The sequence below is a fragment of the Eptesicus fuscus genome, chromosome 7 (genome assembly GCF_027574615.1).
Source record: "Eptesicus fuscus isolate TK198812 chromosome 7, DD_ASM_mEF_20220401, whole genome shotgun sequence".
NCBI classification, from domain to species: Eukaryota; Metazoa; Chordata; class Mammalia; order Chiroptera; family Vespertilionidae; genus Eptesicus; species Eptesicus fuscus.
The window spans coordinates 40,372,529-40,387,528 of record NC_072479.1 but is presented as its reverse complement, the minus strand read 5'-3'; the positions used below and the strand labels follow the sequence as shown (position 1 = coordinate 40,387,528).

The 15,000-nt window shown below is 39.2% G+C and overlaps 1 protein-coding gene and 2 pseudogenes across 3 annotated transcripts in view; 2 read left to right on the top strand and 1 right to left on the bottom strand.

The window, feature by feature from the left end:
• Nucleotides 1-15,000, top strand: part of TBC1D15 (TBC1 domain family member 15) — a 78,470-nt gene that overhangs the window by 45,554 nt on the left and 17,916 nt on the right. For 2 of the 3 annotated variants that reach the window (XM_028131167.2, XM_054718839.1), the window contains exons 7-11: nucleotides 1,555-1,752; nucleotides 4,163-4,291; nucleotides 4,811-4,914; nucleotides 6,547-6,641; nucleotides 13,122-13,238. In XM_028131167.2, coding sequence (XP_027986968.1) covers nucleotides 1,555-1,752; nucleotides 4,163-4,291; nucleotides 4,811-4,914; nucleotides 6,547-6,641; nucleotides 13,122-13,238 — 643 coding nt within the window. Of the gene's footprint in view, nucleotides 1-1,235; nucleotides 1,287-1,554; nucleotides 1,753-4,162; nucleotides 4,292-4,810; nucleotides 4,915-6,546; nucleotides 6,642-13,121; nucleotides 13,239-15,000 lie in introns of all 3 variants that reach the window. The other variant, XM_008155544.3, reaches the window with a different exon arrangement.
• Nucleotides 2,756-3,164, bottom strand: LOC129149771 (ethylmalonyl-CoA decarboxylase-like; annotated as a pseudogene).
• LOC114227781 (small nuclear ribonucleoprotein G-like) lies at nucleotides 5,306-5,730 on the top strand (annotated as a pseudogene).

Genomic DNA, 15,000 nt, shown 5'->3' with positions numbered 1-15,000 from the left:
ATAATAGTATGTTTTATATTGTTAGAAGCTTCTTTGGTTCTTAGTTACTCTCAAAGCATTTTTTCCCTTTATCATAATACTGAAATAGCTTTCATTGATTAGGTGAAATATCATTTTGTAAGCTATTTTGAATTCATTAATGACAAACTTAGGCAAAGATCTAGTTTGAATTTTTATTTTCTATTTAAGTAGGTTCTAATTCCTCTTAAAATATTTTAGTATATTCTTGCATTTGACTAAAAATGTGCACTTGACACAATAAAGTTAGTTTATTTTTCACTCAGATTTGTATGTAAACTAATGAGATGGTTGTTTGTTCATTCATTTACTCACTCAACAAATGTTTGAGTGATACTCTGTCCCAAATATTCTCTTGGTTCCTTTTTTTAAAATTTTTTTTATTGATTTTAGAAAGAGAGGAAAGGAGAGAGAGAGAGAGAGAGAGAGAGAGAGAGAGAGAGAGAGAGAGCGCGCGCGCATGCAACATCAATTTGTTGTTACACTTATTTATGCATTTATCATTTGATTTTTGTATGTGCCCTGGCCGGGGATCAAATCTACAACCTTGGTGTGTAGGGAAGACGTTCTAACCAACTGAGCTATCGGGCCAGGGCTCTTCTTGGTTCTGAAGTTAAACAAGATAAGTAAGGAAGACAAGAGAGCTAACCACTGATTAAAATAAAAAGTGAGGGCCCTAGCCGGGTGGCTTAGTTGATTGGAGCATCGTCCTGTACACCAAAAAGTTGCAGGTTCGATTTTCAGGGCATATATCTAGGTCGTGGGTTCGATCTCTGGTTGGGGTGAGTATTGGGAGTCAACCAACCAATGTTTCTCACATCATTATTTCTCTTTTTCTCTCCCCTATCCTCTCTAAAAATCAATTAAAACGTATCTTCAGGTAAGGATTTTTTAAAAAAAGTGAGGGAACGGATTTTCTTATTGTGATTAAATAATAAAGATTGACTTTAAAGAAGTAACAGTTTTTGCTAACTGTGAATAATCAGGCATTTTGGGATTTAGAAGTAACCCTAGCAGTAGAAAAACCTTTTGCTGTTTTCAGGCACAGCACTGCCCAGAACTAATTATTTTTCTTGGCATGATTTACTAACCATATAGTTAGGTTAAAATATCAGCTAATATTTAAGTATTGTGAGTTTTTAAACTTAGCTACCAAATATTTTGTGTTAGGCTAGTGTGGTACTGCACGCTTCAAGAAATAATGTTCTTTTGTGAAGGCAGGACTGCTAGACAGAAGAAAGCTGTTGTGGGCCACTCACCAATGGAAAGTAAGCACTGCATATGTTTCTGATGTGCAGATTGAATGAAGCCTGCAAATCATTGTTTACCTGTAATTCAATCAGTAGCATTAATTTCCCATTTAATATATGTTTTAACCAAATGAAAAGATTGGCTTAGAAAATTAAATTTTTTCTCCTCAGAAAAAAATATTTTAAGATAATCTTAGACCACTCTGTTTTAGTGCCGATTTCCCATCATGAGGTATTTTTATTTTTCATTTGAATTAATGCTAATATTTTTCTTTCTACTACATAGAAAATTAAAAAGGATCCTTATACAGCAACCATGGTAGGATTTTCCAAAGTTACAAACTACATTTTTGATAGTTTGAGAGGCAGCGATCCCTCTACACATCAGCGACCGCCTTCAGAAATGGCAGATTTTCTTAGTGATGCTATTCCAGGTTTAAAGATAAATCAACAAGAAGAACCGGGATTTGAAGTCATCACAAGAGTGAGTGGAGATTTATATTAATATAGCTCTTATATTTTAACAGGAGGAATGTTTTTAAACATATATGAATGCTATATAAATAGAAACTCAATTTTAGTTATATCTGCCTCTTTCTCATAATCCTTTCTTGTAACTTTCTGCTAACATATTTAACAACTAACACTTGTCTTGCCACCAAATTGTTGTTCATCGATTACTACGTATTCTTTCTGTTCATTAATGGTGGATCTCTTTTCTTTGGTTACCTTTTCTTTACTGTTATAATTGTGTTATTAGTTATTGTTGTTAATCTCTTAACTGCACCTAATTTATAAATTAAATTTTATCACTGGTATGTAAGTAAAGAAAGAAACAGTATATATGGGGTTCAGTACTATTCACGATTTCAGGCATCCACTGGGAACATGGAAACTGTCCCCTACAGAAAAGGGAGGGAATATTATATACTGGAAACTATGCCAGTGAGTTTAGGTATTCATAATATTTTTAAAAACAAACCCAAATACAGGTATTAGTAGTACCCTGCAAAGTAATTCTGACATTCATATTTAGTATCATTTAACTTTTCTACATATGAGTCCTTGGAATTGTAACTATTTACAAAATTTTCCTTTCCTAACAATAGCCTCTAAATTTATGGGTCCACCCCCAAAGTGCCCCTAAAAGATCTCTTTCGGTCTATAATGCCTCTTGGAAATAAAACTTCTTTGCCTGAAGAAGCAGATTTTTTTCAAAACTCAAATGACTTCTGGTGGCCCTTTCATAAACTGCTTTAGCCACTTGTGCCTCTTTTTCAGTTTCATCTGAAGACTGAAAGACCTCTTTGACCATTCCTAAGTTGAAAGCTTGTTTTGAATCCAGTTTGAGGGCCCCACTTAACACTTGGAGAGCTTGTCTACTGTGGATAATTTCAGCCAACCGGGCAGCTTTGCCTTGGCTTAGTATTATATCCATCTTCTTGTGAACAAATATGATCTAACTCTTTCTAGTCATTAATCTGAAATTATATGCTGTAATAAATTCTGCTCCTCCAACCAATGCCCAACCTTGATACAGTGGGACACTTTTTAAAGGAAGTTTCTTAAATCTTACAAAGGTGTTTTCCATGAACATACATAAGGCCACTCCATCCTCTGGGGTTCCTAGTACCTTCATTGCTTTCAGATCAGATCCTGAGGAGAAAGTTAACACCCAAGAAGTCATTCCTTGTACTTGGATAGTTCATAGTGAGAAAAGCCAATGCCATTGTCTTCCTTCCAAAGGTCACTGGATCCCCCAGGAAACTGTGGCAGTTTTCTTTTAATTTCTGCCACATGGAAGCCACAAGATGTATTATAAAGTGACAATCCCATTTGATGTAGCAATTTTTTCCTTAGAGACATAGATGATGTCTTCAAAAGGCTTCTTGCCATGTCCTGTTTGGACTCTATTCCTCTTTGCAAGCTGCTTTTTCTTACTGGAATGATCTGATTGCCTTTTAATAATAATGAACAGGTTGTTTGTTTCATCGTGCCATTTCTGATGACACGCGGCCACTGAGGCGGCCACATGCCAAGGATAAAACATTTGCTGCTCCTGAGGATGGAACATTTGCGAAATAATGTTTTTTCCTCCAAGTGTCACACTACCCGAGTTATGCTCAGTTTTTTGGCGAAGTTTGACACATCAAGCTCAAAAGGTTGCCCATCACTGCCCTAGAGTATTGCTTCTAGTTCTGTTCCAGAGGCACCAGCCAGGACACTACTACTATAAGGTTTTTATTCTCATGGGAATCTTTTCTTTTTAAAATAAGGACTTTGGCCCTGAATTATGGCCAATCTTTACATATCTGCTCAACAACACTTTTGAATTTGTTACAGTGCTAGGCTGTACATAGTTAGAACATTATAAATATCTAAATTGTGGTACTTAATTAAAGGGCTTATGTTGTAAATGGCATTTTTAAATTACCAACATCCGTTAATTGAATTAAAAACTGTAGAAAATACCAAGTGGAGCTAATGAATCAGTTCTGAGAGCTACAAATTTTAGTTTGGAAGAAAAACTAATTTTAGAATGTGATTAATGGAATAATACTGTGGTTTTTTTAAAAAAATAATACAGCATACCATTTAGTGTGAAGGGTCTCTTATAGGAATTTACATGTTAACTGTTCTGTACTTATGTAATTGAAACCCAAAATAGCAAATGTTTTTCCATCCTGAATTTATAACCCAATTATTTGTATATTTAGGAGGGAAAATGTATGGAATGTTAACTATTTAGTTCATAAACTAAATGTTGGAAAACAAGGGAAGATATTAAAAATGTTAGAACATTTCTGAGTAATCATATTTTAGTTTAAGTTTCTAAATACCATGATTTTATTTCACTGGTTAAAGGTATACTCTTATTGGTTATCTTATTTTAGATTGATTTGGGAGAACGACCTGTTGTTCAAAGGAGAGACCCAGTATCACTGGAAGAATGGACTAAGAACATTGATTCCGAAGGAAGAATTTTAAATGTAGATACTATGAAGCAGATGATATTTCGAGGGGTAAATACTTTAATATGGATTGTATTTTAAACTGCTGGTGTTCAAGATTTTCTTTTTTTTGGGGAGGGGGTGAATTCCTTTTTGAGGAATGATGCTTTAAAATTGCTGTAGGACAGAGTTACATGCTTGTGATGTCCCTGATGTCAGGTGGGATACCAGTAAGCCTAGGGAAAGATATTTTTCCTTACTTCAGAAGTTATGGGTTATGTGAAGAAGACATGTATATGTCCCAGTGGTAGTTGCGTTATCCAGTAATGATTTGGTTTTGAAAGACTAATCAGCCCCACTGTCTGCTATGCAGTCTGTTGTATATACTCTGCATTATTTAAACTTTCTGGCAGCTGTTTATATCTTGAGAATGCAAAAGTCAAAAACAATCTAGTATTTACTGAATTGAGCTGTTTTTATGTATAAAACTCTCTCAAATATTAGTCTTCCTGTTTATTTAAATCTAAGTTTTGTGAACTAAAGTACTGCATTCTTTTTTACGAATGTGTTTAATATGCATGTTTTCTTCAGGGACTCAGTCATGCATTGAGAAAGCAAGTATGGAAATTTCTTCTGGGTTACTTTCCTTGGGACAGTACCAAGGAGGAAAGAACTCAATTACAAAAACAAAAAACGTAAGTAATTGTCTTTTGTATGTTCATCAAAGAAATTCAAGTAACTCACCTATAGAAATTAATAAAGGGTATTTATTTATTATTTTAAAATATTTTTATAGATTGCAGAGAGGAAGGGAGAAGGGAGAGAGAGATAGAAACATCAATTATGAGAATCATTGATCAGCTGCCTCCTGCATGCCCCCTATTGGGGATCCAGCCTGCGACTTGGGCATGTGCCTGACCAATCCGTGACTTCCTGGTTCATGGTTTGATGCTCAACCACTGAGCCACTCTGGCTGGGCAATAAAGGGTTTTTAGATAACTATTTAGAATATGTAGACTAGAATATGAGAAAGTAATTTTATTTTTATCTTTTTAATTTAAAGTTTATGCCCACCAGTGCAGGAGCATGAGGGAGTCCACAGATTGTGTTTGGAGGTATCTTTGAGCTCACTGAGAGGACACCATGAACAAAATTTACTCTCTTGAGTAAGAAACAAACAAAACTTACGGACAAGAAATTATAATTGAAATTAAAGGAAGGCAAATATATCCAAGGAATATTGCAGGGATTTGATCCTTTTATGAATCTTGTGATAGATGAATGTGTGGAGATGGCAACTGGTGGGCAACAGAACAATATTGGAACATGGTAATACGAGGAAATAGTATCATCATGTTAAAAGCCTTGGAGAGTATAAAGAATGGCTGTGTTCACCAGAGAAATCAATTGCTTCTACATGTCCCCTCTCCACAATACCTGTTTTACTATAATAGAAAAATTGGGTTGTATGCATTTTCATAGTGAACTTTTATTAAATAAACTTTGTGATAGTAAAAAAATATATTATGAATGCCATAGTTATTTCAAACCAGAAACATTTATTAGACGGACCTCATTGTAGTTATGTACAAATATTTTGAATACTTGAAAAAAAAAAAACTAGATTTGGATTTTAAAATATTTCACTTATCTTGATTTATTTTTGTAATTTATTATGAGATTATAAAGTAGCTCATAAAATGTGTATTTGTTATTTAGGTTAATTTCCTTTAATTAATTTTTCCGTGCTCTTGTAACATAAACTGATCTTTCTTTTTTTTTTTTGGAAGAGTGTTTCTATTTTTAAATAATCTCTTAGATTTTAAAAGAAACACAGAACAACTTTCCAGGTGTACTCTTATTATCAGTTCATTAGTCTAGCCTTTAATTTAAAGCTCACTCCTAATCATTATGTGCATATTCAAACTCTCAATTCTTTTCTTTTCAACTTTTTTGCCAGTTTTCCTAAGACATTTTTACATTAACAAGTTTATGCAGTAGATTTGTATTTGTAATTACTCACATACTTTCATGGTTAAATATTTAATGACTGGAATAATTTTAGGTATGATATTAAGGTTTAAGGTATATGTTTCCTTACAGTCATAACTAAATTATTCTAGTAGTTTAAGCAAAATTTATGACATGTATAAGGTTGTTTTGTTTTTCCTTTGTTTTATAACTAAACATTTCAGTATCATTTATAAACTTGCATCTCACTAAGCATTATAAATGCTTTGATAAATTGTTTGTAGAACAGCTCAATTAAACATTTTAAATCAAATGTTCAAAGTAAGCTGTTTTTGGTGTAAAATTGTTTTCTATAGTGATGAATACTTCAGGATGAAACTACAGTGGAAATCTGTCAGCGAGGAACAAGAGAAGAGAAATTCGAGGTTAAGAGATTATAGAAGTCTTATTGGTAATTTTTTCTTAATTTTGAAAGTGCACGAGAAAGGTTTACATTAAAATCTTGATTAGATTTAAGAAATGAATATATATGTTATAGAATTGGGACTGAAAAGAGAAATCAGAATTCAAGAGTACATTAGAATGTGTGTTTTTTACTATTTTTCTTAAAAAAATATATTTTAGCCCTAACCGGTTTGGCTCAGTGGATAGAGCGTCTGCCTTCGGACTCAAGGGTTCCAGGTTCAATTCCGGTCAAGGGCATGTACCTTGGTTGTGGGCACATACCCAGTGGGGGGTGTGCAGGAGGCAGCCGATTGATATTTCTCTCTCATTGATGTTTCTAACTCTCTCTCCCTTCCTCTCTGTAAAAAATTAATAAAATATATTTAAAAAATATATATATTTTATTGATTTCAGAGAGGAAAGGAGAGGGAGAGAGCTATAGAAACATCAACGATGAGAGAGAATCGTTGATCGGCTGCCTCATGCACACCCCCACTGGGGATTGAGTTGGCAGACCAGGAATCAAACCGAGACCTCCTGGTTCATAGATCGATGCTCACCTACTGAGCCAAGCCAGCCCAGCAGAGTTTACTATTGGTTTTTCCTTTTTAAATAGCTATATGAAGTCAGTATATTTATAAATACTGGTATCCGATCTAATAATAGAGTAATTGCAAATTAACCATCACTCCATGGCAAAATGGCAGCCCCCATAGCCACAAGATGGCGGCACCCAGTACCCTCAGCCCCGCTGCTGGAGTGCAGGCCCCCTGCAATCGATCATAGAGAGCTGGGGGTTGCTTCGGCCTGGTGCAGGAGTGGACCCCCTGCGATCGATCACAGGGAGCTGGGGGTCTGCTCTTCCCCAAGAGGCTTTCGGTCTGGGCAGGCTTGGGCAGGGGCTGAGCCGGTGATCAGAGGGAGCTGGAGGGGCCTGCCCAGGCCTAAAGCTTTGGCCAGAGGCTTTAGGCCTGGGCAGGGTCCAGCCCTCAATTGGTGTGAACTATAGAGGAAACACCTTTTCTGACTGCACATTGGCTAAGCTTCCTGTATGCCACTGGTAATATTCTTAGTAACTTGGGTAATAAGAATCCAAAAAGGTGATCTAAGGTTTTTCCACCACACTTCTGGAGAAAAAAATGAAGGTCCACTGCTGGAGGGCTAAGAAATGTCATATCCTGCCCTAGCCGGTTTGACTCAGTGGATAATGCCTCAGCCTGCAGTCAGCAGGGTCTGGGTTTGATTCTGATCAAAGGCATGTACCTAGGTTGCAGGCTCCTCCCTGGCTGGGGCCCAGATCAGGGCTCATGCAGGAGGCAACCAATCAAAGTGTTCCTCTCAATTTGATGTTTCTCTCTGTCTTTCCCTTTCTCTTCCACATTCTCTAAAAGTCAATGGAAACATATCCTCAGGTGAGGATAAAAAATAAAGAAATGCATATCCTATGAAAGACACATTTTGAAAATGCCTAAAGAAAATTGTCATTTTTTTCTTGGTGAAGGGACTGGAGTCCATGTTGATGAAAACACCTTGGTGGCTGTGGTGACTGGCAGTGGCTGCAGCAGCGGAGTGATGGGGCTGGTGCCTTCCCCTGATCAGACCGGTTGCCTCCCACAAAGGGAGGCCAGACTGCGGCTTAGGCCCGCTCCCCGTGGGGTGTGGGCCTAAGCCGTCAGTAGGACATCCCCTAAAGGCTCCCAGTATGTGAGAGGGGGCAGGTTGGGCTGAGGGACCCCTGACCCCCAGTGCACGAATTTCGTGCACCGGGCCCCTAGTATTACATTTTTAAAAAATATATATTTTATTGATTTTTTACAGAGAGGAAGGGAGAGGGATAGAGAGCTAGAAACATCGATGAGAGAGAAACATCGACCAGCTGCCTCCTGCACACCCCCCACCGGGGGTGTGCCCGCAACCAATGTACATGCCCTTGCCCGGAATCGAACCTGGGACCCTTCAGTCCGCAGACCGACACTATCCACTGAGCCAAACCGGTTTCGGCTACATATTTTAATTTCAAAATGTGAAATAGTAAAAACAGTACTTAACTTTACTTGTTGAATTAATTGCATTAAGATTATTATCTTATTTTAAAAACAGTTTGTTTATTATGAAAAATTAGAAACTATAGATGAAAAAAGAAAAAATTAAAATTAGTTTGTTTCTGTCATCCAGAGAAAACGGTGTTTAAATAGGCTTTGGTTTATATCCCTCCAGATCTCTTCTACATCTATATATAAAAAGCCAGTGACTAACGGCTATAACAACTGGTCGCTATGACACCCACTGTGGCCAGCGAACTGGCCGATCAGGGGGTGGGGCCAGCTGGACAACCTCGCGGCCCCTCCCCCCTGCCGGCCTGCCCCTGATCAGACTCTTCCACCCAGATCAAGAGCTGGCTGCCCTTCCCCCTGCCAGCCCTGCCCCGGATCAGCCTGCCCCACCATGATAGGCCCGCAGCCCCTCCCCCCAGTCTGGCCCATTGGGGTGGGGCTGGCCAGCCAATCTCCTGCAGCCCCTTCTCCCGGCTGGCCACGCCCCCAATGGGTCCCCACTACCCTGATCGGCCTGCAGCCCCTCCCCCATGCCAGCTCCACCCATTTGGCCCCCTCACCCCAATATGGGGCGGGGCTGGCTTGCCAACCTTCTGCAGCCCCTCCCCCCGCCTGGTCCCACCCCACATCAGCCCCCTACCCCATCAGGGGCAGGGCCGGCTGGCCGGCCAACCACCCAACCACCCATGGCTCCACCCCCAGGCTGCTGGCCCCCTTCACCCCATTCAGGGGTGGGGCCGGCTGGCCCACTGCCCACAGCCCCTCCCTATTGCCAGCCCTGCCCCCAATTGCCCCTCCAACCCCAATTAGGGGTGGGGCCCGCTGGCCAGTCACCCGCGCCCCTTCCCCCAGCTGGCCCAGCCCTGATCGGGCCTGATGGGGCTGGCTGGCCAGCCAACCTCTGCCATCTCCTCCCAACAGGCCCAGCCCCGATCCACCCCGATTGGGGCCAGGCTGGCTGGATCCTGTGTACGAATTTGTGCACTGGGCCACTAGTATGAGTATATTTAATTTTTTAATTCATTAAATGACTCCAGAGAGATAGCAAATTCTGGTCAGTTTTTGCAAATTGAATAATTATTAACCTAAAAAAGAGGTGAATGACAGAATTTTACATTAAGAGAATTAGACTTATTTCCAAATTAGAGGCCCGGTGCATGAAATTCATGCACAAGGGGGCGAATCCCCTCAGCCCAGCTACACCCTCTCCAATCTGGGACTCCTCAGGGTCATCCCTTTCACAATCCTGGACCGCTGGTTCCTAATCGCTTGCCTGCCTGCCTGGTTGCCCCTAATTCCCCCCCCCCCCCCCCGCCGGCCTGATCGCCCCTCACTGCCTCTGCATGCCAGCCTAGTCGCCCCCAACTGCCCCTCACCCCCCGCTGGCCTGGTCGCCCTCAACTGCCCTCCCCTGCTAGCCTGGTCGCCCCTCATGTAGCCTGCTGTTCACTCGTTTGGTTGTCCCTCACTAACCCCTCTGCCAGTCTCCTCTCCCCATGCAGCCTGTTTGTTCAGTTGTTTCGTCATCCCTCACTAACCCCCAGCTGACCTGGTCGTAGGAGCCATCTTGTGATGGTTAATTTGCATATTACCTCTTTATTATATAGGATAGTCAATACTGGGTTGTGTGACTCTTACTAGTATGATAAAGGCCATGTTGGAAAAGTTATTGAAGGCATGCATAGCTGTAGCTGTACAAGAATTTTTTTGAAAATCACAATATTTTAAACATTCCTATATTTATTCAATATTTACTTAGTGCCTATTATGTAGTAGACCAGGGGCCTGGTGCACGAAATTTATGCACTGGGGAGGGGTCCCTCAGCCCAGCCTGCCCCCTCTCACATACTGGGAGCCCTCAGGGGATGTCCTATTGATGGCTTAGGCCCACTCCCCGTTGGGAGCGGACCTAAGCCGCAGTCTGGCCTCCCTTTGCGGGAGGCGACCAGGCTGATCAGGGGAAGGCGCCAGCCCCATCACCCCGCTGCTGCAGCCACTGCCAGTCACCACAGACGCCAAGGTATTTTCATCAACACGGACTCCAGACCCTTCACCATGAAAAAAATGACAACTTTCTTTAAGCATTTTCAAGATGTGTCTTTCATAGGATATGACATTTCTTTCTTTCTTTTTCCTTTTATCCTCACCTGAGGATTTGTTTCCATTGATTTTTTTCCCCTTCCCTCCAATCCCAGGCTCGGCCCCTTCCCAAGCCTAAAGCCTCCGCCCCAGGCTGTAGGCTTGGGAAGGGGGACCCCCTGCCCCTCCGATGGCAGGCTCGGCCCCTTCCCAAGCCTAAAGCCTCCGCCCCAGGCTTTAGGCTTGGGAAGGGGGCACGGCCCCCTGCCCCTCTGATCGCAGGCTCGGCCCCTTCCCAAGCCTAAAGCCTCTGCCCGATGGCCGGCTGGGAGGGACCTGGGTGCTGAGGAGGTTCCCGGGACCCAGGTATGTATGCAAATTAACCGCCATCTTTGTTGGGTTAATTTGCATTCTCTGGCTGTGGGCGTAGTGGAGGTACGGTCAATTAACACGTTTCTCTATTATTAGGTAAGATTCTTCTCTAGGCATTGGGGATTAACCAGGGAACAAAACAAAATTCTTTAAGTAGCTTTTGTTCCTGTGGGGAAGAACAGACAGTAAATAAGATAAAAAGTAACATGTGGTATGTTAGTGACAAGTGCTAAAATAGAAAAATAAGGCAGGAAAGATGGTTAGGAAGTTTATGTGTTGTATTGTTTTAACTTGGGTGATCATAGGCGGCTCTTCTTGAAAAGGTGATATTTGAGTGGAAACTCGAAAAGGGGGATTGGTGAACTATGTAGATACCTAGGTGAAGGGCAATCCAAGCAGAAAGAAACGTGTTAGACTTGTTTTCATCCCAGGGTCTTGGAGTGAGTTGGGTAGAGTGTAGAAACTGATGAGGTCAGAGAAGAAATATGGATTGGTGGAAGATAACGTGTTGGATGCTTGAGAAGAGAGGAGAAGTTGTACAATTGTTATATGAATACGAAGAGGGAATGGTAAGAAAGGTTAGTGATGGTGAATGTAAAATGGGATTAGTCGGCATGGTTGTGTGTTTCAGTCTTTTTTAGCTACATCAAGTTGGACAGAGAGTTGGATTTTTTTTTACCTTAAGTAATAATTGTCTTTCTAGAAATAGTTTCTAAAAATACTTCCTTTATAAAATACCTTTTTTTTTTTTTTTTAAGTATTCTGCTTGACAGAAATATACAACAGGAAAAAGTACAGATATTTAATGAGAGTACAAATAACTTTACTGTGTTTAAAACACCTGTTAAGTCAGATCATCTGTATTGGCATTATGGCTATGTAAATTGTGCTTAAGTTAATAAAAAAAGTTATTATGTACCTCTTTATCAACTGTAATATGAGACTGAAATATTTTGACATTTTAAATGAAATTTTGCATTTATAGCACTTTAATTGCTATTTCTTATTTCACAATTCTATAGATATATATTTCATTAAATCTCATGTAGTATATTATAACAGAAAGCTAGAATATGGATCTACCACATTCTAAAAATGTTCTTTCAGGACCTAAACTGGTCATCTTCTATTGTTAGATTCTACTCTGTTTTATAATACGCGCCCATTTCTTCACAACTTTTAAACAGGATTGGTTATAAGCATATCATTTTGAGTTTAAAAATTTCCAATATCCTGAGGGATTTAGGTTAGAGAAATGGTCTTTTTAGTTGTAAAGTCTTTCCCAAGATGCATTTAATAGGTTCGTGAGTTGAATTGTCAGTATAACTTGGAATACTCTTGTGGTGATGTTTCCAAATCTGTTTTTACAGTTATGAAATAATTTCCAGCAAAATGTGGATTTTCATTTTTTTCAAAATTAAAATAAATTTCTTATACTAAAATATAGACTGAATAATGTACATATGAGAATAAGGAAGTAATTTATCCTGAAAATGATTATGGAACATGACAAAGAAATTGATGCTACTTCTCATAATCAATGAAGCAAATATGAATGAAACAAATCTCTTTGATTACGCTTGATTGTATAGTAGCTTTTTTCATTACTGTTTTCAAATAATATTGCCTAATTAAAAGCATCATGACTGGCATTTTTATTGCTAACTAATGTGAATTACTACCTAGTGTTGCTTTTAATTAATGGGAAATATTATCTATTCAATTAAAATATTTCTGTGTTTAGATAAATATGGAAAAATATTTTAAAATATACTCATAGATAGGTAGACTGATTTTTGAAAATGATTCCAAAATGCTACTTTATTGCATATCTGAAATGGAATCTGATTATTTTCATTAAGTAAAGGCTTGGCAATAGAGTAAAGTTAATAGCAAGAAAAATAATCCTGTACTTATAAGATGTGAGCTTTATAAAAATCTGTTTTTTAAAAGGTTTTCATATATGTGATTTTCCTCCTCAGAAAAAGATGTTAACAGAACAGATCGAACAAACAAGTTTTATGAAGGCCAAGATAATCCAGGGTTGATTTTGCTTCATGACATTTTGATGACCTACTGTATGTATGATTTTGATTTAGGTAAGTTCTACTCTAATTTCTAATTTAAAAAGATTTAGAATATTGATCTAATACATTTTAAAAATGTTCTTACAGAACCTAAACTGGTCATCTTCTATTGTTAGATTGTACCCTGTTGTATAATACCTCCCCATTTCTTCACAAGCATTGAGTTGAGCATTTTTAATACTGGCATGGCTCAGGGTTGAGCGTCAACCTATGAACCAGGAGATCAAGGTTCCATTCCTGGTCAGGGCATGTGCCTGGGTTGCGGGCTCGATCTCCAGTATGGGGCATGCGGCGGGTGGTTGATCAATGACTCTCATCATTGATGTTTCTCTCTCCCTCCTCCCTCCCTTTCTGAAATCAATAAAAAATTAAAAAAAATGAATTTCAATTTATTAACCTGTTAGACACATCTATGTAATAGTTCTGTGGCCTAGTTTTTATAGGGGGGGTTCTACAGGACACTGGAAATTTACAAGGCTGTGGCTCCCAAATTGTGCACTGAGGAGCACTGTGTTGTCTTAGCAAACTCATGGGGACAACGTGGGATATTTTAAAATTTTTAGGGAAATATAGTGACATCTATAGGACACAGCTCTAACTACTAGCTGAAATAGTCCAGGATTTCAAATTAGATCACCACATTACTTCTGATGAGTTATATATACATTTTTAAAAATATTTTTAAATTGATTTTTAGAGAGAGGAAGAGATGGAGGGAAACATTGTTGTGAGAGGGAAACATCAATTGGCTGCCTCCTGCATGTCCCCTACAGGAGATGGAGCCTGCAACCCAGGCATGTACTCTTGACTGGAAATTGAACCAGCAGCCTTTCTGTGCATGTGATGATGTCCAACTGAGCCACGCCAGCCAGGGCTGAAGTTATATCTTTGTTAAGCCGTGTTTTTGGCCTTGCTCTGATAAGCAAGTCCTGGTGAAAATAGATTAGGAACAGGAATGAGGATGGCGGTATCCAATTGGATTTCAAGGTTTGAGAAGTAGTGTAATGCCCAACAGATGCTAAGTTCATAGGGCATAAATACTTACGTTGTTTGGATCTAACTACTTAATAAATGGAAATGTTAGTTGTTTCTTTGAGCCGTGGGGTACCTTGGAAAAATTTACTGAGACATAAAGAGTTCTGTGAAGTGAGAAAGTTTTGGAACCTTTGTTTGATATGCTTTCTCCCTTGTTAAGGAATGTATTGATTTGATATATTTGACAGGCAGTGCTGATAACTCTGTAGGGCATGTAGAACTTTACTTTCTTTTCTTGGTAAGGGACTACATGCCCTATAGAGTTATCAGCACTGCTTGTTTAATATAGTTTCAAAAATGGGTACTGGAGGTCAGAATTTTAGGGATTGCATGGGGAAGAGATGCTAAGGGATAGATAACCTAAGAAACCAGTATTTTAAGGGGCAAGTGAACTTGAGCTATTTCTTTAAAAGACCAACAAATTTCCTAAGCATCAACCTTTGAGTAAGTTTAAGCAATGGGAAGTTTCTGAGTATACCTATCATGAGAGGGATCTCAAGTAGAGGCTAGTAGAAATAGATGTTTTCCAGGTTACTTTAATATAGCTAGAAACAGCTTTTGGAGAAGGTAATTGGTTATTTGGCATGTTAAACCCAAATGAACCTTGAATTATGGGTACATTTTATTCACTGTTTGTATCTATGTGAATTCCTCCTGGCTTCTTATATGTATATTAGGGAAAGATGTAAACTCTTTGTGGATTTTTGAGGCATCAGCCCCTTTGGTGACAATAAGTTGA